The following is a 27711-nucleotide window of genomic DNA, read 5'->3' as shown; positions in this document are numbered from 1 at the left end:
AATGACTACATGTGCTAGAAAGAAAAAAACAACAAGTAACATTACCATATACAGTATGGTAGTACTATACAAAATGTCCCCCCCCCCCCCCCCCCTCCGTCATCAATTAGGATCATTACATGTCACTCAATGAAAATAACCTTTACGGAAGAGTCTTAACATCAAGTATAGTGTTAAATATGAGAAAACACAGAAGCACTAATACTGATTTAATAGTCAAAACCTAATTTTGGTCTGTTTGTCAGCCTGTTAGACTACAGTCAAAAGTCTAGAAGTAAACGACACACACTGTACCACCACCATTTTATGTCTCAACAATTTACGCTTACTAGTGGTATGCACCTTTTTGCATTCTAACAAATGTTTGCCCTATATGTCTTGCTGTTACTTTTTATCTCCTATCTTTCTACATAGTACTAGTGTTCATCTCTTTGTGTAAAGAAACCGGCAGCATCAGTTTTCTATATGAATAATTCATAACATGCACATACATAAAAGGCACAAAAGGTGGGCACTTATACTACTGCAAGAGAGATTAGATAGGTGTACTTGTAGCAGTCAGTCAGAGGTGTAGCTACACCCAGGCAAACAATGCCCGGGCATCAGCTCACTTTGGAAATACTGTACTGTTCACAAAATCATTATTATGATATTATCCACTATGGCACCACAGCTTGACTGTTGGAATGCTTGCAGCAAATCTTTGATAATTAAAATAAGTACTGCACAAATAAGTTTGAATTTTATGCTAAGATTGAGATACTCTAATAGAGAAGTCACTACTCTAATGTAACAGTCACAATTCTAATGTCATAATTATAACAACACTTACTTATTCTGATTTAGTACACTGTGTCTCCTAGATCCGTCTATGCTGGTCAGACATAAAAGGGAGCTAGGCCAAGCATTTGTAAAAGTTTTAACTAAATATCCTGTGCCACCAGCAACAAGGTCTGGGATGTAACAATGGCATGATGCTTTATCAAATGGTACGGTATTACCACTAAAGTACAAAAATGATGCATGCCACCTAAAATTCTACCTTAAAAATCATCCTACAGACATCTTTTGTGATGAACATCACCTTTATGGAATAATAATAGTCCATCTAACATCAAATACTGTGTTAAAACAAGTAAACAATACTAGGCAGTTGGATATAGAATTTTTTTTTAAATCGCTAAAACTCAGATTTTAGACTCACTGCCAGCTTGCCAGTCTGACCACAGTCGCAAGCCTAGAGGCCAAACAAAGCAGCCTATGGCCACCATTTTACAATACAATAACAAACTACCAGTGGAATGTGCCTTATGGGGTTCCATGAGTTTGTCTTTTCTTTTATCTCTCATCATCTTCTTGTTGTTGCAATCAAACCATATCAAGTAGGGCTGCACTGATTCTAGTATCGGTATTGGTATCGGACCTATACTGCTGTTTTCATGAAGTATCGGAATCGGCCATTATATTGTTGCAGATACCGATTCTTATCACGTGCGAGAATAAAATAACGTTCGTTTGTACTTGCTTATTTTACTAGCACAGTGGATGCCTAAAAGCATCAAGTATAACACTAATAGCTAACTACCAGCAAAATCACTGATCTATGCTGAAACCTACGTGTGAAAACGCTTTACTGAGAAAAGGATCGATATACTCTAGTAGAACAGTCAATAACTCTAATAGAGCAATCAGGTAGAAGTGACTGTTTCTGTATTAGAATATTTTTGTCACAGTGTTTTTGTAAGCACCATTATGATATTATCTACACTTCTCCAGAAGAATACTGGAATATCCACTGGTTTGCATCTCAGTAACTTCCTTCTTTGTGAATCTTGATTGGCTACTTCATTATAAACATGAACCATACTGAAAACGTGTACAAGAATACCATGAAATGCACTATATAATAAATGTGTGCACTATGAAGTAGCTACTTTAAGGTACTTGGTATCGGTACTTGTACTTGCAGATACTTCCCAGCTGAGTACTTGGTATTTGAAGTATCGGTAAAGGTGGAATCGGTGCAGCCCTAATATCAAGGCATTAATTTTTCCTATCAACACTTTCCTTGAGCAGCATATTTAGATGCTACAAACTTATTTAAGTACTTACACTTGGTAGACACCTGTAAGTTCATGATAGGTTCAATGCCACATCTATTAATTAGTTAATGCGATCTTGGTTGATTAATAATGATCGAGCACCAAGACTACATCTCTTAACAATCTATCATGATGACACACTCCATTATTATTGGCCTAGTTGTAATCATAATGCTAGCACAGCGAGAACATGAAATGTGACCAAATTTGGGAAAATCACCCATATGGGCGCATTTGACACCTAAAATATTTAATAATCAAATCACAAACTTTAACTACTTGTTGATGGTTTTAAGCCATTCTCAATACCTTAAATTACAAGAAAATTCTTGAAATATTTTCAAAACTGTGCCTGCTCTTATTAGCAACCCAGTAAACATGAAAATTCTAATTATTTCATGCGAGCCCATATGGGTGATTTTCCAAAATTCGGTCACAAATAGTGGCACACCCCCTAGTTGACTCAAGATACTCCAATACAGCAGTCATCCTAATAGAACAGTCACATGTGTATAGCTGAATGCTATAACAAAAAACCAAACAAACTAGTATATTAAAAATTAAATGAAGTAGGGATCCAAGCAATAAAAAGTAGTGAAACAAGAAATGAATGATTGTATTACAGCATAGCTCGGTGGGAAAATCCCTACTTTGGCATTGAACAAAATGATTGTTATAATATTATGCCAATGTAGGGATTTTCCCACCAAGCTAAGCTGTAATACCATCATTATAATATGCCAAAGCAGGGATTTCCCACCAAGCTATGCTGTAATATAATCATTCATCTCTTGTTTCACTACATTTTATTGCTTGGATCCCTACTTCATTTTTAAATTAATAATTTTTAATATACTAGTGTTCTAAAGCTACATACACAAAAAAAACACAGACTTTGCAAACAACAGTGCTGTACATTAATAAGGATATAGTGGAAATACCACCTATTACAATAATATGTGCATACATCAAGACACACGGTAGTGTGTCGTGCGGCCCAAGGAGCCGGCGCGCCACACCGTGAGTATATTGACAGGAAGAACGAAAACGTCATTTTCACACCTTTGTATCTCAGTGATCACTTATCCGATTGGAACCAAATTTGCTACACAGTTGCCCGCCAGCCAGGGGAGTCTACATTCCAAATTTGAAGGAAATCGCTCCAGCCATTTCCGAGATACGAGCTGCCAAAGTTTCGTTTTTTTTCTTCGTTTTTTTTTTTCTTCTTCTTCTTCGTCTTTTCGCACACTTGCGAAAATTGCTATAACAAGCAAACGTGTACTCCGATCGCCATGAAATTTGGCACACAGAAAGGGAGTCCAAAGACAAATCCTAGCATCAAATTTGGCACAAATCCGATGAATGGTTCAGGAGTTATTACCGATTATTCGCGTAAAACAAGATCGATTTGTTGTCACGCCTACAGGGTAAACCGCTTCATGGAATGAGTTGAAAATTGCTATGTAGATGGAGTAACCATCGTAGGAGTGCCTTTTGGTGGTTTGAAAGGAATCGAGATAAAGACCATGGAGATATGACACAAAACCCAACCTGTGTCACAATTACGCGATCGATTTTTACGAATAAAAAAGTATTAGTTTTCACGCCTACTAGGCAAACCGCTTAGAGCAATGAGCTGAAAATCGGTGTATAGCTGGAATAATATTCATAGAAAGTCCTTGCAGTAGTACAGAAGAATCGGATTACAAACCACTGAGTTATGATTCTAAAGCCAACTACGTGTAGCAAATGCGAGATCGAGATACTCTAATAGAACAGTCATCCTAATAGAGCATTCGGATAATTTATTTACTCCATTATAGAATTTTATTACATCACAAGTTATTCTGTAGGGAGTTCAGCTGCAAACAGTTAATCTTATAGACAGTGCAGCAAGAAGCAAGTCACCATGTGGAGAGTTAAGCAAATATATCACTATAGAGATTCAGAACATTACAAGTCACACTGAAGAAAGTTCAGCTATAAACAAGTCATGCACCCTGTAGAGAATTCAGCTACAATTAAGTCACTCTCTAGAGAATTCAGCTACACACAAGTCACTGTGGAGAGAGTTCAGCTACAAACAAATTACCCTGTAAAGAGATCAGCTACAAATAAAACACTTTGCAGAGTGTTCAGCTACAACAAATCAACCTTTAGAGTGATCAGCAATGAACAAATCAACACAAATCTACCTGTAGAGAGATAAGCTAGAAACAAATCACCCTGTAGAGAGTTCAGCTACAAAAAAATCACCCTGTAGAGACATCAACTAGAAACTAGACACAATGTAAGGAGTTCAGCTACAAGCAATCACCCTGTAGAGAGTTCAGCTAAAACAAATCAACCTGCAGAGAGATCAGCTACAAACAAATTACCTTATAGAGAGTTCAGCTACAAACAAATTACCCTGTAGAGAGATCAGCTAGAAATTAGACACAATGTAAGGAGTTCAGCTACAAGCAAATCACCCTGTAGAGAGTTCAGCTAAAACAAATAAACCTGCAGAGAGATCAGCTACACACAAATCAACTTGTAGAGAGATCAGCTACAAACAAATCAACTTGTAGAGAGATCAGCTATAAAAAAATCTCCCTGTAGAGACATCAGCTAGAAACTAGACACAATGTAAGGAGTTCAGCTACAAGCAATCGTAGAGAATTCAGCTAAAACAAATCAACCTGCAGAGAGATCAGCTACAAACAAATCACCTTATAGAGAGTTCAGCTACAAACAAATTACCCTGTAGAGAGATCAGCTAGAAACTAGACACAATGTAAGGAGTTCAGCTACAAGCAAATCACCCTGTAGAGAGTTCAGCTAAAACAAATCAACCTGCAGAGAGATCAGCTACACACAAATCAACTTGTAGAGAGATCAGCTACAAACAAATCACCCTGTAGAGAGTTCAGCTACAAGCAAACCAACCTGTAAAGCGATCAGCTAGAAACAAATCACCCTGAAGAGAGGTCAGCTACAAAAAATCACCCTGTAGAGATATCAGCTAGAAACAAATCACCCTGAAGAGAGGTCAGCTACAAAAAATCATCTTGTAGAGAGATCAACTACAAACAAAACACTTTGCAGAGAGTTCAGCTACAAACAAATCAACCTTTAGAGCGATCAGCAACAAACAAATCAACCTGTAGAGAGATCATCTAGAAACAAATCAACCTGCAGAGTGATCAGCTACAAACAAATCAGCTTGTAGAGAGATCAGTTAGTAATACACACAAATCAACCTGTAGAGAGATAAGCTAGAAACAAATCACCATGTAGAGAGCTCAGCTAAAACAAATCAATCTGCAGAGAGATCAGCTACAAACAAATCACCTTATAGACAGTTCAGCTACAAACAAATTACACTGTAGAGAGATCGGCTACAAATTAATCAACCTGCAGAGAGATCAGCTATACACAAATCAACTTGTAGAGAGATCAGCTACAAACAAATCACCCTGTAGAGAGATCAGCTAGAAACTAGACACAATGCAAGGTGTTCAGCTACAAGCAAATCACCCTTTAGTGAGTTCAGCTACAAACAAATCAACCTGCAGTGAGATCACCCACAAAAACGCACCTTGTACAGAGTTCAGTTACAAACAAATTACCCTGTAGAGAGATCAGGTAAAAGAATTCACCTTGTAGAGAGATCAGCAACAAAGAAACCACCATGTAGAGAGTTCAGCTGCAAACAAATCACCCAGTAGAAAGATCAGCTAGAAGAAGTTACCTTGTAAAGAGTTCAGCTACAAAGAAACCATCATGTACAGAGTTCAGCTACAAAGAAACCACCACATAAAGAGTTCAGCTGCAAATAAATCACTTGTAGAGAGTTCAGCTACAAATAAATCCCCCTGTAGAGGGATCAGCTAGAAGAAGTCACCTTGTAGAGAGTTCAGCTACAAAGAAACCATCATGTAGAGAGTTCAGTTACAAACAAATCACCCTGTAGAGAGATCAGCTAGAAGAAGTTACCTTGTAGATAGTTCAGCTACAAACAATTCACCCTGTAGAAAGATCAGCTAGAAGAATTCACCTTGTAGAGTGTTCAGTTACAAAGAAACCATCACGTAGAGAGTTCAGCTGCAAACAAATCACTCTGTAGAGAGTTCAGCTACAAAGAAACCACCATGTAGAGAGTTCAGCCTCAAACAAACCACCTTGTAGAGAATTCAACTACAACAAATCACCCTGTAGAGAAGAAGTTACCTTGTAGAGAGTTCAGCTACAAAGAAACCACCATGTAGAGAGTTTAGCTGCAAACAATCACCTGTAGAGAGTTCAGCTAGAAACAAATCACCCCGTAGAGAGATCAGCTGGACGAAGTCACCTTGTAGAGAGTTCAGCTACAAAGAAACCATCATGTAGAGAGTTCAGCTGCAAACAAATCACCCTGTAGAGAGTTCAGCTACAAAAAAAATCACCCTGTAGAGAGTTCAGCTAGACGAAGTCACCTTATAGAGAGTTCAGCTACAAAGAAACCATCATGTAGAGAGTTCAGCTACAAAGAAAGCACCATGTAGAGAGTTTAGCTGCAAACAAATCACCCTGTAGATAGATCAGCTAGAAGAGGTCATCTTGTAGAGAGTTCAGCTACAAAGAAACCATCCTGTATATAGTTCAGCTACATTTCAAGTCACCCAGTAGAGAGATCAGCTGCAAAAAAATATCCTGTGGGGAATAATGGGCATGTAATAAATATATGTATATAATGTGTATAATTACTAATTAAATCAAAAATAATTGAAGTATTACAAGTCTTCTTTAAGTTCTTTTCTTCTTCCTGTGGTAAAGAAAAAAACACATAGGTTAAAAAAACCCTAAAGCCAGCCATAGGCCGGCTTTGCAGTATACAAATACAAAAAGAAGTGATATCTAATCAAAAACAGCCAAGCTGTAAAAAAAAGGTGTGGCCCCCAAAAAGGCCATGGTGAAAAAAGATGTGAAATCCAAGGTGGCGGCCAAGAAATGGCTGTGATGGTAGGTTAATGATTACATTTTAATAATGACAATTCAGGTGAATTTTGTGCCACTTGGTCTTGGCACCAAATTCACCTGAATTGTCGTTATTAAAATGTAACCATTAACCTACCATCACAGCCATTTCTTGGCCGCCACCTTGGATTTCACATCTTTTTTCACCATGGCCTTTTTGGGGACCGCACCTTTTTTTACAGCTTGGCTGTTTTTGATTAGATTACATTACCTGATAGCAGGAATGATAAGAATGGATAACAGCAATGGTGTAGCTGTTTCTTTCATCTTTATATAAAAGAAATACATGTACCACTAATATAAGAACACACTGAAATGTTATAACAAAATTGACCTGTTCTTTTATTTGTGCACATTATAGACATCCCCTATAGATCTAAAAATATGGTATCAGATATAGATCAGTGGCCAATTGTATAGTAGGTTTGCACTTTCACATGAAACATATATATTTTAACTAAGGCTTCTGTTTTGTAATAATGCATTATGCATACATTTATTGTAATTTTGGATTTCATAATTAGTGAATTATTTTGTAATTCTCTAATTATGTTGCTATGCATTGCTAAGGAAGCGCATTTCGAACAAACTGCTTTCAACAACTCATTACACATATCTTCTCAACTGTTTTGCAGTTTGTATAGTTTTTCCACAAATTCCCTCTACAAAACTTCAAGGCTAACCTTCATTTTCATTCTCATATGTAGGGACACACCCCTTTTGTCGAAGAGATATGCATTTCCTAGTAACCTAAAAATCCTGCTACGGTGTTTTTCAGTAGTTCAATACATGAAGAGCCCAATGGGAAGGTAGTTCACGAAGTTTATAGAGAGTTGCTACATCCATATTTCAAACTGGCAAAAAGAAACTGCCTCAGTGCATACCTTGCCTATGCTAAAGTTCAATACAGGCTTCATTTAGTGTTTAATTTTCATAGGCTGACTGCTTTTACCACTAAAAGAATTTGCTCAAGCAAATTCAGCAGTGATTTCTTGCATGGTGGGGATCCTGTGCTGTTGTGTTGATGTTTGTAAACCAGGATTGTGATTTCTTTAATCCATCAATTTGTAGGGGGTCAATGAAGAAGTCCTGTCATTCTTCTGAAGAGGGGCTTAGTAGAGTGTCACTTTGTTCTATCTCTTCACTTTCTGACTGGCTGTGGAGCTGTGACATGTGATGACCAGCGGCAGTTTTTTGCATTGCAAACTTGACATAGGAGCAGAAGTAAGTGTCCTGTCTAAGCTGCAACCAATGCCACCACTATACAAGCAACCAACCAACATGAAATTGACAGCGTATGGAGGTACACCAATTCCGCCAAGTGGCACCAGTATTTTGACCTGCACAGCTCCAGGTTCCATCAATCCACTTAGTGTAGAGTTCTATGTCACAGCTGAAAGATGTTGGTTGCTCTACTGCGACATACTCTGGAAAAGTGGTTAGCTTTGTGACAGAAACTGAATTCTTGGCCATATGGTGAGCACTGTCTAGGTTTATGCTGGCGTCTGTAGTTTCTACAGCAAGCTGCTTGCAGTGTTGGGAGTAACGCGTTATGTAATATTATTACTTTTGTGGTAACAAAGTAATATAACGAAATACGCTATAAAACTCAAGTTACTTTACTTACAAATGTAATGCGTTACCTAAGTAATATAGTTACTGTAATGAGTCTAATATTACATAATATTATTACTACAAGTAACGAAGTTACTAATCTCGTTAGTAATCCATTGAGTAACGCCTAGCCACAACGAAGTAATGAAGCCTACTGAATGAAGCTTATTCACCAGCTTCTTACTTATAACCAAGATTTGCACATTGTCCAACAACGCAATCATGTCAGGTGATAAAGTAGTAGTTTCACACGTGACAGCTTAAGGCTGTGGACACAAAGTAATATAATATGTAATATTATTATAGTTACTTTATTTTATGGGTAATATGTAACTGTAACTAAATAGTTCAGTTGCAAGTAATATGTAATATATAACTAGTTACTTTTACAAAGTAACTTGCCCAACACTGGCCGCTTGGTTGGCCTGACCACGGCTGCATTGCATAGAATTAACTTAAGAATGAGCACTCATATCTCTGATCTGCTGCTTGGAGCATTCTGCTCATTGTGCTATTCCTACTGCTGTAGGTAAGATGTATTTTTCTTTGCGAAGAAGTCTCTCCTTTACGCACTTATCAGTTAGTCTGAAAACAAACTCATACCCTGCCTAACTTCTTCTGTGTACTCACACATGTCAAGCTTCAGTTTAATACGAATAAGGTATACGTCCACAGACTCAGTTTCCTCCTGCTTGATATTCCAAAGCATGTACCACTTGTACAAAATGTGTTACAGTACTTTTGAAACGTCTCAGTAACCTTGTCAAATTTCTTATCACCACCATTTTCCACCCACAGAAGTGTCATATAGACCTCTCGAACAAATCAGTTTCCTGTTCCAGCTGGAATTTTGCCATGAACAAAAGTATAGCAAATGTCCTGTGTTTGCCCACCAGTACCTAACTGGTAAAGTTGATTAACATACCAAGCAGTTTGTGGACATTAAAAATTGAAATGAATTATTGTATACCACCTACCTCGAATCTGTTTAGTAACTTTCCAGGTGTGATACATGCAGAGCAACTCTCTGCGAGTGTAATGATGCCAGAAAAAGTCCAATTCACGGAAATTTTGGTGTATCAAAATGACCTAAACTGACCCGGTGTAGCAAATATCCCCATACATTTTGTATTGGGCATTTCGGGGCCATGTAATAAAAGGCATAACTATAGTGACATGTGATTATATACCTCAAATTCCGTACCAGATTTGGAAAGAGCAGTGAATAGTGATTACAATGAGTTATAGCAGAAGGAAATAAGGAAATTTAAGTGTGTCATTTTAAGGTTGAAAATCGCTTACTTTTTCCATGGCGAACTGAATGGTGGATATTTGGAAGGGAACACTCTGAAGCTATTTCAACATTTTGACACCCATGAACCTTCACTACAGTAGTGTTACAATCAAACTATAAAGCATTGTGAATTAGTTCTGCAGATTAGTTACAGTGTTTTGTGACTAAGCAAAATAATGTCCGTTCCAGTGTAGCTAGCAAACTTCTTCATAATTATGATGAAAATAAATTGACCCGCAGAGCCAGTGAATAGTAAAGTGCAGCTCTTTATTTTATTGCTATATATAGATCACTACATGTTCAGACACAACAAATCAAATACACATACCGGTAGCTAATCTGATATGAATCAATTCACAACTGCGGCATGAGACTGATTTTGCGGGCACATTGACAAATGAATAAAGGCTATTGCTATTGTTCCGGCAGTCAAGTGAATAAAAATAAAACTTAAGGTCCTCAAATGAAAAAAAAAAGAAAAACACAAAATGCCTTGAGTGGGAATCGAACCCGGGACCTCCAGTGCTCCAGCACCTCCCAGTACCCCTCCAGTGCTCCGGCACCTCCCTTAGTTTCTACCTTATAATAGTTATCTAATCCAAAACAGCCAAGCTGTAAAAAAAGTGTGCAGCCCTCAAAAAGGCTATGGTGAAAAAAGATGTGAAATCCAAGGTGGCGGCCAAGAAATGGCTGTGATGGTAGGTTAATGGTAAAAATTTTAATAACAACAATTCAGGTGAATTTTGGTGCCGCTTGGTCAATTGGCACAAAATTCACCTGAATTGTCGTTATTAAAATTTTTACCATTAACCTACCATTACAGCCATTTCTTGGCCGCCACCTTGGATTTCACATCTTTTTTCACCATAGCCTTTTTGAGGGCTGCACACTTTTTTTACAGCTTGGCTGTCTTGGATTAGATCTCACTTCTTTTTGTATTTGTATACCCCAAAGCCGGCCTATGGCCTGCTTTGGGACTTTTTTAACCTATCTTTTTTTCTTTACCACAGGAAGAAGAAAAGATGAAGCAGATGTACCTTAAATATTTCTGATTTAATCAGTAAATGTACAAATTATATATATAATACATATGTTTATTACAGAACTGTCCATGGTGGTTTCTGTGTAACTGAACACTCTTCAAAGCAACTTTTTCTAGCTGATCTCTCTACAGGGTGATTTGTTTGTAGCTGAACTATCAACAAGGTAACTTCTTCTAGCTGTTCTCTCTACTGGGTGATTTATTTGCAGCTGGATTCTGTACAGGTGATTTTTTTGTTGCTGAGCTCTTTACAGAATGGTTTCTTTGTAGCTGAACTCTCTACAAGGTAACTTCTTCTAACTGATCTCTCTACAGGGAGATTTGTTTGTAGCTGAACTCTCTACAGGTGATTTGTTTGTAGCTGAACTATCTAGATGATGGTTTCTTTGTAGCTGAACTCTCTACAAGGTAATTTCTTCTAGCTGAACTCTCTACATGGTGGTTTCTTTGTAGCTGAACTCTCTACAAGATAACTTCTTCTAACTGATCTTTCTACAGGGCAATTTGTTTGTGGCAGAATTTTCTACAGGGTGATTTCTTTGCAGCTGAACTCTCTACATGGTGGTTTCTTTTTACTGTAGCTGAACTCTCTACAAGGTAATTTCTTCTAGCTGATCTCTCTACAGGGTGATTTGTTTGTAGCTGAATTCTATACAGGTGATTTGTTTGCAGCTGAGCTCTTTACAGAATGGTTTCTTTGTAGCTGAACTCTCTACAAGGTAACTTCTTCTAACTGAACTCTCTACAGAGAGATTTGTTTGCAGCTGAACTCTCTTCATGATGGTTTCTTTGTAGCTGAACACTCTACAAGGTAACTTCTTCTAGCTGAACTCCCTACATGGTGGTTTCTTTGTAGCTGAACTCTCTACAAGGTGACTTCTTCTAGCTGATCTCTCTACAGGGTGATTTTTTTGTAGCTGAACTCTCTTCATGATGGTTTCTTTGTAGCTGAACTCTCTACAAGGTAACTTCTTCTAACTGAACTCTCTACAGGGAGATTTGTTTGCAGCTGAACTCTCTTCATGATGGTTTCTTTGTAGTTGAACTCTCTACAAGGTAACTTCTTCTAGCTGATCTCTCTACAGGGTGATTTGTTTGTAGCTGAATTCTATACAGGTGATTTGTTTGCAGCTGAGCTCTTTACAGAATGGTTTCTTTGTAGCTGAACTCTCTACAAGGTAACTTCTTCTAACTGAACTCTCTACAGGGAGATTTGTTTGCAGCTGAACTCTCTTCATGATGGTTTCTTTGTAGTTGAACTCTCTACAAGGTAACTTCTTCTAGCTGAACTCCCTACATGGTGGTTTCTTTGTAGCTGAACTCTCTACAGGTGATTTGTTTGCAGCTGAACTCTCCACATGATGGTTTCTTTAAATTAGTAGCTGAACTCTCTACAAGGTAACTTCTTCTAGCTGATCTCTCTACAGGGTGATTTGTTTGTAGCTGAATTCTGTACAGGTGATTTGTTTGCAGCTGAGCTCTTTACAGAATGGTTTCTTTGTAGCTGAACTCTCTACAAGGTAGCTTCTTCTAGCTGATGTCTCCACAAGGTCACTAGTTTGTAGCTGAACTTTCTACATGGTAGTTTCTTTGTAACTGAACTCTCTACTAGGTAACTTCTTCTAGCTGATCTCTCTACAGGGAGATTGGTTTGTAGCTGAACTCTCTACAGGTGATTTGTTTGCAGCTGAACTCTCCACATGATGGTTTCTTTGTAGCTGAACTTTCTACAAGGTAACTTCTTCTAGCTGCTCTCTCTACAGGGTGATTTGTTTGTAGCTGAACTATCAACAAGGTAACTTCTTCTAGCTGATCTCTCTACAGGGTGATTTGTTTGTAGCTGAATTCTGTACAGGTGATTTGTTTGCAGCTGAGCTCTTTACAGAATGGTTTCTATGTAGCTGAACTCTTTACAAGGTAAATTTTTCTAGCTGATGTCTCTACAGGGTCACTAGTTTGTAAATGAATTCTCTACATGGTGGTTTCTTTGCAACTGAACTCTCTACGAGGTAACTTCTTCTAGCTGATCTTTCTATAGGGTGATTTGTTTGTAGTGGAATTCTGTAAAGGTGATTTTTTTGCAGCTGAGCTCTTTACAGAATGGTTTCTTTGTAGCTGAACTCTTTACAAGGTAACTTCTTCTAGCTGATGTCTCTACAAGGTCACTAGTTTGTAAACGAATTCTCTACACGGTGGTTTCTTTGTAACTGAACTCTTTACAAGGAAACTTCTCCTAGCTGATCTCTCTACAGGGAGATTTGTTTGTAGCTGAACTCTCTACAGGTGATTTGTTTGCAGCTGAACTCTCCACATGATGGTTTCTTTGTAGCTGAACTCTCTACAAGGTAACTTCTTCTAGCTGATCTCTCTACAGGGTGATTTGTTTGTAGCTGAACTATCAACAAGGTAACTTCTTCTAGCTGATCTCTCTACAGGGTGATTTGTTTGTAGCTGAATTCTGTACAGGTGATTTGTTTGCAGCTGAGCTCTTCACAGAATGGTTTCTATGTAGCTGAACTCTTTACAAGGTAACTTCTTCTAGCTGATGTCTCTACAGGGTCACTAGTTTGTAAATGAATTCTCTACATGGTGGCTTCTTTGTAACTGAACTCTCTACAAGGAAACTTCTCCTAGCTGATTTCTCTACAGGGAGATTTGTTTGTAGCTGAACTCTCTACAGGTGATTTGTTTGCAGCTGAACTCTCTACATGATGGTTTCTTTGTAGCTGAACTCTCTACAAGGTAACTTCTTCTAGCTGATCTCTCTACAGGGCGATTTGTTTGTAGCTGAACTCTCTGCATTGTGGTTTCTTTGTAGCTGAACTCTACAAGGTGATTTCTTCTATCTGAATTATCTCTTTCTATAGTTGCATGAATTCCCTACAAGGTATAATTTCTTCTAGCTGATCTCTCTACAGGGTGAATTGTTTGTGGCTGATCTCTCTACAGGGTGACTTGTTTGTAGCTGATCTCTATACAGGTTACTTGTTTCTAACTGATCTCTTGAATTCTCTTCGGGTGACTGCTCTATTAGGATGACTGCTCTATTAGAGTATCTCGATCTCGCACTTGCTACACCAAGTTGGATTTCGTGTTATAACTCCGTGGCTTTAAGTCTGATTCTTCTACACCATTGAAGAGCCTTTCTAAGATGATAACTCCATCTGTACAGCGATTTTCAAAGCATTACCCCAAGCGGTTTACCTGGTAGACGTGGCAAGCAGTCGTTTTTTATTAGCTAATCTCGATTGCGTAATTGTTACACACTGTTGGTTTTTTCGTTGTATCTTCCTGGTTTTTAGCTCGATTTCTTTCAAACCACAAAAGGTTTGAGGTTCAATAGTTAACCTATTCACCCACCGATTTTCAGCTTCTTCCCATACGCGGTTTACCCTGTAGGCGTGACAACATATTGGTGTTATTTTTCGTGATTAATCGCTCATAACTCTTTGCCTGTTTATCGTATTCCAGCCAAAGGTGGTACAGAGATGCGCCTTTATACCCCCCTTCTGTGTTCCAAATTTCAAGGCGATCGGATATGGAGTTCGCGTTTTATAGCAGTTTTTGTAAGTGTGCGAAAAGAGGAAGAAAATTAAGAAGAAAAAAAAAACGAAGAAACTAAGCCAATTTTTGAAGTCGCATATCTCGGGAATGCTTGAAGCGATTTCGCTCAAATTTGGAATGTGGAGTGCTGAAGGTGGAGGGAGTGTCCACAGCAAAAATCGTCTTGTTTCATCAAGGCAGCACAGAGCTACGGAGGTGCGAAAATTGCGTTTTCTTTCTTCCTGTCAATATACTCACGGGTGTTACGCGCCGGCTTCTTGGGCCGCACGACACACTACCGTGTGTCTTGATATGTCTCCGAGTGGAGAAACTCCTATATAATATATATATTGAAGGTGAAGAAGAAACTAAAGCTGAACCCGGCCCTATAACCCTAACACTATAACTACTTTTCGCGTCCCCTAAAGTTGAATGCTCGGGGCAACCTACTAGACGCGTTCCCTAAAGTTGAATGCTCGGGGAAACCTACTAGACTAAAGTCGAATACTCTACTAGACGTGTGCCCTAAAGTCGAATACTCGGGACAACTAGTGTGCTTGAAAGTGAGAAATCTAGTGGACTGCCGGAACAATAGCACTGACAAGATATTTCCGGCTGCCGGAACCGTGACAGTAGCAACTTCGAATATCAAAAACAAGACTGAGTTCATTGTACCACCTTACACGAGGGCGTGCCGACCCCTGTATCTCGGATTGATTAAGATCGTGTCTGCATTTGTCTTCTTTCTCATCAATCCGCCCCGCAGGGTGTGGCGAGTCAGTGACTCGGCGGAGAGAGTTTTTGACTGTACGTAAGTTAACTAGCTAGCTACTTAATTATAAATCGTGCAACATACCGTACCGTGTATTCTCGATAGATCTGCATGAGTCAAGGCACGACGTTGAAGTTGCACATATAGTCACGCCATAGATAGCACACACATATGTATAATATGGTCACGCGGTTAGCTAGTTGACATGCCGGTGCATCCTCTTATTATTATTTATTTATTTATTTTCCAAAAATGTGCAGCCTCAGTTTGAGGATTAACGCACATATGAAACATGCATACAAAATGTTTTACAATATGATTGATTATGTTGTAAAACATTTTGTATGCATGTTTCATATGTGCGTTAATCCTCAAACTGAGGCTGCACATTTTTGGAAAATAAATAAATAAATAATAATAAGAGGATGCACCGGCATGTCAACTAGCTAACCGCGTGACCATATTATACATATGTGTGTGCTATCTATGGCGTGACTATATGTGCAACTTCAACGTCGTGCCTTGACTCATGCAGATCTATCGAGAATACACGGTACGGTCAGGGCCGCCCAGAGAAATTAAGGGGCCCAGGGCAAAGAGTTAAAGTGGGGCCCTTGACCCAAGTTGTAAGATGAAGACCAAAAAAAAAAAAAAAAAAAAAAGGTCACAACCTGCTGGCAATGACAATAACTACCCATCACCAACCATATCTCCTTATCTATAAGCTTGCTACACTGCTCCTCTGAAGAATACTGTGACTGCTCTATTAGAGTATTTAGATCTGACTGCTCTATTAGAGTATATCGATCTTTTAAACAGGTATTCAGGGGGCCCTTCATGGGGCCTCCTGGGGCCCCTTTCAGGCTGGGGCCCGGGGAAAAATGCCCCAGTTGCCCCCCCTGTGGGCGGCCCTGGGTACGGTATGTTGCACGATTTATAATTAAGTAGCTAGCTAGTTAACTTACGTACAGTCAAAAACTCTCTCCGCCGAGTCACTGACTCGCCACACCCTGCGGGGCGGATTGATGAGAAAGAAGACAAATCCTCTGTGTAGGAGTGGACCGCAAAGCCGAAGGAATGCACCAGTAGGCGTTACCCAGTGACACCTCGTTTGTAAGGGGCAGGGTTTGATGTAGCAGTAAAGGGCACGAAAAGATAATAGTACTGTGACGGTCGTACAGAGTGACGTAGAGCAATGTGTCATTCCAGGAGCTGGCAAGGGGAGGGGCACAAACAGGCTAAGCTGTAGATGGGTGGAAAGACCACACACAGATTCTCTGAATTCTAGCTTTATCATTCAATTTCAAGTAGGAAATAATTTTTAGTAAGTGCATCACTGCTGATTTTTGCCATTTTGAGCTTTACAGATAGTTGTGAAACCATAGATATTCCTGGACCAATGATTAATACTTTACTTTTTAGTTAATATAAGTTTGTTGTATGTATTATTACTTATTATTTAATTTTGCTGTGAAAACTTCACAAACAGAAGAATATACACAGATATAATAAATAATGTTAGCTATTGATAGCAAAATAATAGTTACGTAGCAGAGATTTGAATATATCAGTGTTTTCTGCTTCAAAGATGTAGCGAGGTAGTACGTTCCATTGCCTTGATGTTGATGGTATAAAGGAGTATTTGTAGGTGTCAGTGATACAAAATGGTTCGATGAGTCTGAACATATGGCATGATCTGGTCTGTAGCTGGTACTGTGATGTCTGCAGATGAAACTCAGGTATGTATTCAGGTGGTAAATAGACATTTTGTTTAAGAATGTTGTATAGCATAGTTAAGGAGAGCTGTTCTCTTCGAGACTCTAGTGATTCCCACTTAAATTCGTTAACCATCTGTGTTACACTGGCATGATAGGAGTATATACCTTTGACATATCGTGCAGCACGCCTCTGAGCCTTTTCTAAAGCGATCTTGTCAATTGTTAAATGAGGGTTCCAGACTGTAGTTGCATATTCAAGTTTAGGGTGTACTAGGCTAAGGTAGGCTCTCTCTCTAAGGTGAATAGATGATGTCCTCAAGTTACGCTCATGTAATATGTATATAAATTGTAAATTGTACGTATGCTCTGGAGCTGTAACGTTTCACAGCTCCCTGGGATAATATCAGCGTAAGCTGTCTATCCCAGTAACAAAATCAATCAATCAATTCCACGCAACCTTTCCGAGCTTCTCTTTGTTGAAATCTGCAATTATGTGCATTCACGGTGTCAGGTCCAGTTTGCGCTGTCCCGTTGCTGAGACACCGATTGTCGCTGAGGCCCATATTTAAGTTCATTTGTATTTGCTTATTTTATGTTATGAAAAAAAATGAATGTCTGAAACACTAGAAACAATAATTATTTTTAGAGGCGCTTAGTACGCTGGAAGGGTGCTGAATGACAGATTGCTTGACAGTTGGTTTTCAGGTGAGTTACTTGCAATAAATGGTAGTAATATGCATATTATTTTCATGAGTAATAATTGACTTTGGCCTGACGGGGTTTAGTATTTCAATCAAAAGAGAATAGCTCCTCCACAAGGGGAGTAGCTATTGTGGCAGAAATTTAGATTTTTCAGCTTGTTCATTCCTGTAATCAGTATGAAATAATATTAAGTTGATTGACACGCACTTAAATTATTGTATCCAAACCTACAATGGCAACATGATATAAAATATAGGTTTGTGAAGAAACTATTATGCATGATTTGACAAATAAAAGCTGTTTGCTTTTTGGACAATACAGTAGTTGAAATGTAGTGCGACCCCAATTGTGCTTTTGCAATTGCTTCTAGTGGGTTCTGGCTTAAACTTACATGCAGTTAAAATGTTCTTGTTTACATGTTAAATTTTAGCTATATTTCTTCCCATAGTAATCAATAATAATCGTGAAGTAGCTAGTGGGTTAATTGTATTAGGTTGACAAGTACACTAAAAATTTGGAATTTTCAACTAGAGTAGGGACCATAGCACATCAATAAAAAGCACTGAAACAAGCTGGAGTAGTGCACAATATTAAATCACAGTAAAATAATTAGAAGTGTTATATCCCTACCGTGCTCAAGATGCCATAATGGAAATGCACAGTAGGGATAACACTTCTTATTTTTTACTGTGATTTAACATTGTGCACTACTTCAGCTTGTTTCAGTACTTTTTATCGATGTGCTATGGTCCCTACTCTAGTTGAAAATTCCAAATTTTTTTCTGTACTTGTTTGTCAACTTTTTTTTGTAAATAATGGTGAACCCACGCATACCGCATCCGAAATGGCACCACGCACCCCAGCGATATCAATTATCATCTGAAAAAGTGAAGTATCCATTACGCTTCATTGTCAGCTATGTTCAACCCGTTACACAGCATTTCGAACCAAGAACTGTTCGAAAAGCACCTCTACAATCCACGCATACCAAAAGAAAGAAATGGTGTCGCGTGCCCCAGTTGTATCAATTATCATCTGAAAAGTGAAGCATCCATTACGCTTCGTTGTCGGCTATGTTCAACCCGTTACACAGCAGTACGAATCAAGAACTGTTCGAAAAGCACCTCTGCAATCAAAACAGCCACTATGAAAATACGGACAATTTCTGTTATGAAGGGAAGCCATCACGTGCTACCGCCAAATTGACCCTTTTCGCTGTCAGCAAAGATGAATGGGACACAAAGGAGAACACTGGTAAGTCCATGAAGAATGCATTATACGTACTGCGGTATGCCAAAGGTACCTCTCGGGCCGAAGTGACGTCGAACAGTGAAAAAATCAAGCCTGTAGCCTTAGCTGTTATTGAGTTACGCTTGTTTGAAGACATCAGGCGGTCAGTCAGCCAGTTACTAGAAAATTCTGTTTAATAAATTATTTTTAAAATTCTATAGCAACTTGTTGAAAGCGTTTTGGGTTGATCTAAAACTTGTTTTGGCTTAGTTTTACCTGCCTCATTGTCGTGGACCACGCCTACTCCTTTGTGGTCCCTACTATACAGTATTATTGTACTGTATGATCATTTAGACAGTCTGTCGATGGTAGTATAGTGTGTTATATGACCAAGAGAGTGAGCACAATACTTTTGAACGTAGCTAAAGTGCAGACCCCCAACTAGATGCCTTTGGTGGCATCAGGATTGAGCCTTTGTTCCACTCTCATTTTTACACTGACACCGCTGTAATACTGCTTAAAGCTTATGTCTGCATGTTACTGCTATATAATACTGTTTGCAGGAAGCTCCAGCTGCAAATATAGCAGCAGCCATGTTATACAAGCAGCTAGTAGCCAGCTACCACCAACAACAACAAGCTGCAAGAACAGTATCATTTAAGTGTTGCAGCAAACTACAAGCAGTAAGTAACAAGCAACAGCCAGCTACAAAGCAACAAACAATTAGCAGCATCCAAGTGCAAGACATAGCAGCAGCAGGTTGCTAGAAGCAACAACAGCTAACAGTGGCAAAAGTTTCCAGTATATAGCAATAGCTAAGTGATATAAACAAACTAGTTGCAAGCTATAATTAGCCTGCTGTAGTTGCAGTAATAGAAAAACATTGTAAATAGCAGCAGAAGCCAACTAGCAACAGAGGCAGAAGCCATTCTTAATTATGGCAGTAGCAGCAGCAACAGAAGAAAAAAGAAGCAGCAATAAGCAGCAGCAAAAAAGAAGCAGCAATAATCCTCAATAACACAGCAGTAGCTATGCAGCAATTATCAAAAGGAGGTGCATGGTATATACAAGAATAAACCATGCATGTGCCAGGCCAAAAGACCAATGCAGCAAGAAGCAAATGAAAACAGGGTCCTGTTGTATTGTGATGTATAAATGGATTTAAGCTAGTATACAATGTGATTGACTTAATGTTCATAACTTACAGAAAGTCTTACTTATGTTTACCACAAGGATTTTTCAAGATCTGCATGACCGTTTTCACTCGCAAGAGTAGCTATATTGCATTCAAGGATGATACTGTAGGTGAGTTTCAGGAAGTTGATTGTGGAGATTTATTAGGGGGACCACTTGCAGTAGGGTGGACCACTTCATGTGGTCCGGCCAGACTATATATCTACTGGAGGCACAGTAGTTGGTCTGGCTGACCAGTTACGGCAGAGGACCACTTGCAGTGTGACAGGACTCCTTTAAATTATTGTTGACTGCACCGCTCCTCAATGTGGTGTCACTCCTAAGCTAGCAAGAAGGAACTTATTCCAGCAACTTTCTGTTGCAGTAATGCTAAGTTGATCTTGAGGAATTGGGCTCTTCAGGACAGTGATGATGACAATCTCTTCTACCCAAGTATATTCCCCTATAGCTATACAGTATAGTTATGTGGCTAGTTGTAGCATTAATTTTGTTACCTATATAGTATATATTCATGCATAGGAAAAAATTTAACCTTTACTCCTGAAGTATAACTTTAACTAGGGATTAGCTCTTTCCATCTTTTCATTGTCTTGTGCTTAACATGCAATCCTGTAGCTTCTATACTAGCTCCTATAGCCAGCACATAATAAAAGTTTTTAGAGCTGTGGGGTGTGCTTTAGCACCCCCTCTCTCCCCAACTTCCAACCTCAACATGATTTCTGATACATTACAAGGCTGTTCATTGATTACTATACCCACTCTATACCAAAATGTTTTGTAGTTTTCACACATTCAATAATTAGTAGTATATGCCACACACAATTTGTGATATTCAATTGTATGCTAACTAGTTATAACAAAACAATCAGAAAAAACTAGTTCATTAAAAGTTGGCCGTTGATTTGATGAAATGCTCCAACAAGACAGCATTGTTTGGTACCTATACATGTCAAAATGCGCAAACATCTTAATACCTGTATGAAAATCACCCTAAGTACAGTAACTACTATATACTACTAATATTACAAAATTAAAATATATATATCATACAGCACAGTAGTAGGAATCATGAAGGTTAAAGTTTCCTTGCTGTATACAATTCTGAAACAAGCACTGTGACCACTTTTCCTTCATGAAAGCTTGGCAGTATTGATAAGGCATTAAGCCAAGCATGCTTTCAGAGAGGGGAGAGCAATTTCATAAATTTTCAACAATCTTCTATAAAACTTTTAAAAAGTATTTAGCACTGACTAACTGAATGATGCCACTTAATTTGACTATGGTTGATACTACCGGCTTGATTTCTACTGTTCAACATTGCATATTAGGCTTATCTTTTTGCCTATTGTAGCATCTTACTTGTGTCCACTTTTGTGCTCCATTCCTTTCTTAACTACCATTTATAGTGGGTAGATGGCTTTTAAATTGTGGTGACTATCATATTTATAAGGCATTTCTTTGCTAGTGACTGGATTGAATTTCAGAGGTACCTTTATGCTGTTCTTCATTTGTAACATTTTGCAAAGGGTGGAACATATCTGAAAACAAAACAGCCACTTTTTGATAATTGATCATTACGGCATGTGCAGAGAACGTTGGACATGCCACTAAATCAAATTATAAAAAAAATTGTTTTATTGACGAGGGTAATAAGCCGATCTCAGCGAATCGTCATTGTTCCATTTATAGAATACATACATGACAGGTCTGGTGAGGTTGTATACACCAAACCGCAATTTATTAATTTCAACCAGAATTCAAGCACTTTTTACAAAACAAAGTAGATTAATTACGTGAAGCACATTCTGAATATCTAGCAAGCCCCATCATTTTTCAGTTTTGCATTGCAACTATTGAGGATCACGTGAAATACCAAATAAAACAATGCAATGAAGAGTAATATATTTAGATAGTACTTAGAGCACATCCAACCTCCTCTGCGGCATGTGCTTATATCCAAATTAATTGATATGTCTGGTGCCATTTTTCCATTGATGCAGTCAGTATGGGTGGATTCACCAGTCAATGCAAGGAAAAATAGGAATATTAAATTTGAGCAAGATCACGGAAATTTTCCTTGTACTTACATAATGAATGTAAGTGGGATGATGGCATTTTGCTCAAAATATAGTCACAATTGAACAAGAAAATAACATCTTCAACATATTCAAAGAATGAAAAACTAGTGAATTAGTAGCTGCAGTATAACTGGAATAGGACAGAGTTTTGTCATAGCCACCAGTAGCTAGGTGATCAATAATTGTATAGTTGATAATGTGTGGCTGGTCAATAATATACTGTATGTCAGTAGTTGATACGTGGTTATTTACACGGTTTTGATCTAACAAACAGACCTTGTAAGTAGAATGGTTTAATTGATTTGGACCAAGTTTGAGGCAGCTCAAATAGAATAGCACAATGATGTTGTATTGTACATCTGTGTATAACTTTTGCTGAGCAAAGTTTCACAGTAGTGGTAAATAATAATAATCACATCTTTTCTATACTAGCCTGTTTTTAAGCCTCATCCCATTCACAGCTTGGCTGTTTTGGATTAGATTACAATATCATGGTAGCTATTCCTTGGCCACCATCTTTGATATCGCATCTTTTTCATAATAGCCTATATTTTCAATTAGCAATAATTGCACTTCGGGTGGACCTTACTGGCTGCAATACTACCACTGCACAAGAAATACCCTTTCTTTACAGCTTGGCTGTTATGGATGATATATACATAGATTGTTGACTGCATGCTGACTGCTATTAGAGGCATGACTACTTTATAAAATGTAAGTCCTAGACCTCCTAAAATGGCATCCATGTCTGTCCTATAATGTCTAAACTCTATAGAGTAACTTTTATTGCCAATAATTTAGTTTGTATCCAAGTCCATCAAGTCCATCTTTAATAAAATATTTGCCCAGCTGAGTATCACCATAATTAATAAGTATACTCATTATTTACTTGAAAGAACCAGTTCTGTAAATCATGTAAATAGATCAACTTACATTTCTTTTGAACAAAGGGCAGGCTGATTTAATCGATTACCATGCTTCAAATACTCTGTCATTTCAAAATTCTGGACACCAGGATAAGGTTGACGACCCAAGCTAAATATTTCCCAACACGCCACTCCAAAAGACCACTAGACAATTGGATGATTGCGTATTATACAGAAACTTTAATGATGACTCTATTCACTAACCACATCACTCTGATGAGTATAGATCTTGTCATATATTGATTCAGGTGCCATCCATTTCACTGGCACTTTAGCATCATGAGTTAGTAAGTAGTAGTCATTTTCATAAATATCTCGACTAAGACCAAAGTCTGAAACTTTAACAGTCAAATCAGCATCTACCCTGTAAAACCAAGCAATAGGTTAGCTGTTACAGATGAAAGGTAATGCTTACATGCAATTCCTTGCAGCAAGATCACGATGTACAAAATGTATCTGTGATAAATAATTCATACCCTTTGCTACATCATGGCACATTCCTAGCAGAGTTGAATATGTGATTCCCTGTAATATAAGAAAGATGTTGGCATGCATGTTATAACTTAATGGGAATTTTAACCTCAATATATATACAAGAATATGAAACAATATCCATCTGTCTGTCCATTGGTGTTTGGCTATAAAATTGTATGCACTGACAATTTTATTTAGTGGTATGCATTTTGGAATAATATATAAAGCTGTCTGTCTGTCCACCGCGCCACTTACTTGTCAGTTCCTGTGCCTACCAACACATTTTGTGCTCAAAACAAAGCACTCATCATCCAGTTACTCTAAGATTATTATCATGAGTTCATGCATGCTTCCATTTGTTCTCTACAGCACACAGAAGGCCACAGCACAAACTGATCAAGTGGTAAAATGTTCAAGTGGTAGAACACCTGACTAGTGTGTGGGAGGCTGTGGGTTCAAATCCATGTGCTGGCACATTTTTTTTCTAAACAATTCCAGGAAACCTTTCTGGATACACCCTTACACGATAGTTATAACATGGTTACAAGGGAAATGACTCACGAGAACGTGAAGCACTCAAGGGAGAGTGCACATATTTTTTGTCATATCCCTTGTAATCATGTTATAATACACCCCAGTATATGAAATGATCAGAGATGGTGTATATGCACCATATATCACTTTAGTGAAGGCATCGCTCGGGATTTAACTATGTAGCGTAATGCCCAGGAAATAATATGGGAAAGTGGTTTGTTCAGGAATTGGAAACCAGTCAGTAAATTTTCTAGAACTGCCCCTGGTCAGGTACTCTAATAGAACAATCACTTTAATTCCCCTCCATGCACCCATTATTGCACACGCAATATAATGTATAATATACGTTCTAGTTATATCACGGTACGAGTATGATATCGTAGTTATTACACGAGTCCGAGGCAAAGCCGAGGACGAGTGTTAATAACTATGATATCATACAAGTAAACGTGGTATAACTGGCTTGTACCATCAAAGAAATCGAAATTAACACATCATTACTGAAGCCACACAACTCAAGTTCAAACGAGTCCAGTAAGGTCGAATAGATGACTAAAGACTATAAGCGATGTCCTGGTAATTCTCCGTTTTGCCTTGGAATGTCTACTGTGGAACTTCTCTTTCTTCATCAGAACCCAAGAAAAGGGACTACAACTGCTGTGGAACTTCAGAAAATGCTCTTGTAAGTGTAAATACAGTGTGCACATGATTTGTTAACTATAATGATATCATATGGGAAGCCAAATACATTAATTTTGCTTGTTTAAGGAGTTAATAGACTACAATTGACACCTCTTTGGTCTGTGTTCTAAACTGCCAGCCATGCATGGTCTAACTACCAACCAGTGGTATATCTTAGTTAGACCATGGCAGAACCCTTTGATCTGCCCATGCACCATGGTACAAATGCTATTGGAACCATTACAATGATACATACAGGAGGAAAAGTATCAACATCATCTTCAGAAACACGTTTTGACAGCAGATAATCTTTCACATCTCCATTAGCCATAAACGGTAGAACCATTGCTGGGATACTATCTGAATCAATGCTCACTCCAATTAGAGGTACTACATTAGGATGATCAAGTATCTTCATTCTGCAGCACTCATTCAAGAATAACTTCAAATCATTCAATTCACCAGCAGTATCTATAATATCAAAGCACTTTAAACATGATATGTAGTGCATCATAAAGTGGAAAGGTTGTCAACTGTTTTATAGTTTACCTATCATGTTTATTCTCTCAACAAAACTTCAAGGCTGTTTTTCACTTTTGTTCACATATGTAGGTGACATACCTCTTTCAAGTCAAAGAAATATGTTTTTCCAGGCAGCCTATGAGTCCTGCTACAGTTTTGTAGTTATTAAATACCTGAAAATCCCAATGGAAGAGTCCTTCACGAAATTTGTGAGTTGCTACATCCGTAGTTCAAACCGGTGAAAAGTAACCACTTCAATGCACAGCTTACCTGTGCTGAAATTTAACAGAAGCTTAATTTAATTATCACATGCTGGCTGCTTTTTGCATTGAATTTCTCATGTGGGTGTATACAGATAAATATAGGTAATATATACGTAGGTAGATAGATAGATAGATAGATAGATAGATAGATAGATAGATAGATAGATAGATAGATAGATAGATAGATAGATAGATAGATAGATAGATAGATAGATAGACACACTAGACAGGAACACACAGGCCTTCACACAGAAAATGATGCATGAAACCAGCTAATCAGCTTACTCCAACTGTTGGAGGTATGAAGCAAAAATTACAGACAATTTCCATTTCATTCTTACATGGTAGACAAAACACATGGAGCCATTGATGCCCTACCTCTAATCTACACCTTGTGCTGTTAGCAAAACAAAATAGAGCACAAAAGAGGACAAAGGTAAGTCCATAATGCATGTATTGTATGTACTGCAGCATGACAAAAAGCATTTGTCGGACTGAACCAATTTCTAACAGTAAAATATCAAGCCTGTAGCCTTAGCCGTTATTGAGTTATGCTTGTCTGAATACATTGGTCAGGTACTCAGTCAGTCAATCAGTAGAAATTTCACTAAATAAATTAATTTTGTAGCAAATTATTGGAAGCATTTTCAGTGAAAATGCTTTTAGACTTGGTCACAGCTAACCAATACTGTCACAGTACCATGAAGGTATTGTGAGGCTGGTTTCTGGTCAATTTTTTGTAGGAAATACATTGTGTTCAAGACAGTTTGTACCTGACAATATTATGTGCTAATGAGTATGTTAAAATTAGCTGCAACAGAAAACGAATGGTACTGTAGTCATTACTACAAAACACCCACCTTTTAAACCTTTAACAGCTACCTCAATCTCACTACCTGTCATTGGATTGTGATATTGACTTTTGCACACCATCCCAAAACTCCCTATAAATATCACATATATAGAAAAAAAAAATGCAAACCATTAATGACATGACTGGTACACTTTACTTTTATTGATATACATAAGCATGTAGGCCTAATAAATTAAACTATTTCTAGTTTTCTACATTAAAATGTGTGAAAGTGTATTCTCAAGAAATGCTGGCATATAAACTTGACCAATTGTTTTCAAATGCCACCTTGTTAGCTACAAATGTTCACATGCGAGTATTATATGTGATCACACACCTTCTCCAATGATAGAAATTATCTTCAAGTTTTCAGGTGGGATTAGAACATCACCCAACTCTTCTTTGAAGGTGGCAACTAGTTGTGATCTCCCTAGTCAGTTTAAACAGCACAAATACAATAAACTGCCTACAACAAACATAATAGCTATTGTACTATTGTCAAGAAAACTTGGTAGAACAGGTTTCTTGGTATTTCACCAAAAACTTCCGCGTTTATTTTTATAGTGTACGTATGCATAGTACCTTGCAAATTATGTACCAAAATGATCATTTAAACGAATTAATGTTGGAGTTAACTGCCAGAGTATCCTGAGTAGGGAACTACAGACTATAGCATGCTAGCTATGTTGGGTACCAGCTAGGCTCTAATTAGAAACACAGTACATGTGCCAGTGTGTCCCCTGGATTCAACTGTGTGCTTCAGTGAAATTAAGCAATCAGCAGTCAGTTTAGTGACCAGTTTTGGTGATGGTCGTTTGTGGGGCAGTTGAGTGGTGACCAATAATTATAGGCATTTTTGAAGCTGTATCTCTTTTTATTGTACAGAGTTTAGGGAAAGACCGCCACAGCTAACAACTAGTTGTTCCTGCTAAACAATAAAAAGACTTTTTCCTCTTTGGTGCTGTATTATATGATAGTTTCAAAGCACTCTTTGAATAAACAAAAATGAATGCAAATATGTAATTATCCTTTCCCTTTGGTAGGTAACCAGTACAGTCTTCATGTTCCTACACAACTGGTACTAGGACATGCACAAAATTCACACTAAGCTCTTGAAAAAGCAGCTTTACTACTAAAACACCTACCCACAGCATGACGATTATACAGGACA

General features: G+C 38.1%; 1 protein-coding gene and 1 pseudogene across 3 annotated transcripts in view; both read right to left on the bottom strand.

Annotated features, from left to right (window-relative positions):
- Positions 1-20953: 20953 nt before the first annotated feature.
- Positions 20954-27711, bottom strand: part of LOC136260455 (tyrosine-protein kinase Mer-like) — a 32509-nt gene continuing 25751 nt past the window's right edge. For 2 of the 3 annotated variants that reach the window (XM_066054180.1, XM_066054181.1), the window contains exons 8-14: positions 26878-26970; positions 26548-26631; positions 25159-25373; positions 23629-23738; positions 23418-23577; positions 23221-23357; positions 20954-21149 (exon numbers count right to left, since the gene is read on the bottom strand). In XM_066054180.1, coding sequence (XP_065910252.1) covers positions 21053-21149; positions 23221-23357; positions 23418-23577; positions 23629-23738; positions 25159-25373; positions 26548-26631; positions 26878-26970 — 896 coding nt within the window. In that variant the 3' untranslated portion in view covers positions 20954-21052. The remainder of the gene's footprint in view (positions 21150-23220; positions 23358-23417; positions 23578-23628; positions 23739-25158; positions 25374-26547; positions 26632-26877; positions 26971-27711) is intronic. The other variant, XM_066054183.1, reaches the window with a different exon arrangement.
- Positions 22746-22905, bottom strand: LOC136262622 (U4 spliceosomal RNA; annotated as a pseudogene).

The sequence above is a fragment of the Dysidea avara genome, chromosome 7 (assembly GCF_963678975.1).
Source record: "Dysidea avara chromosome 7, odDysAvar1.4, whole genome shotgun sequence".
Classification (NCBI taxonomy): domain Eukaryota; kingdom Metazoa; phylum Porifera; class Demospongiae; order Dictyoceratida; family Dysideidae; genus Dysidea; species Dysidea avara.
This window is presented reverse-complemented; position numbering and strand designations above follow the sequence as displayed.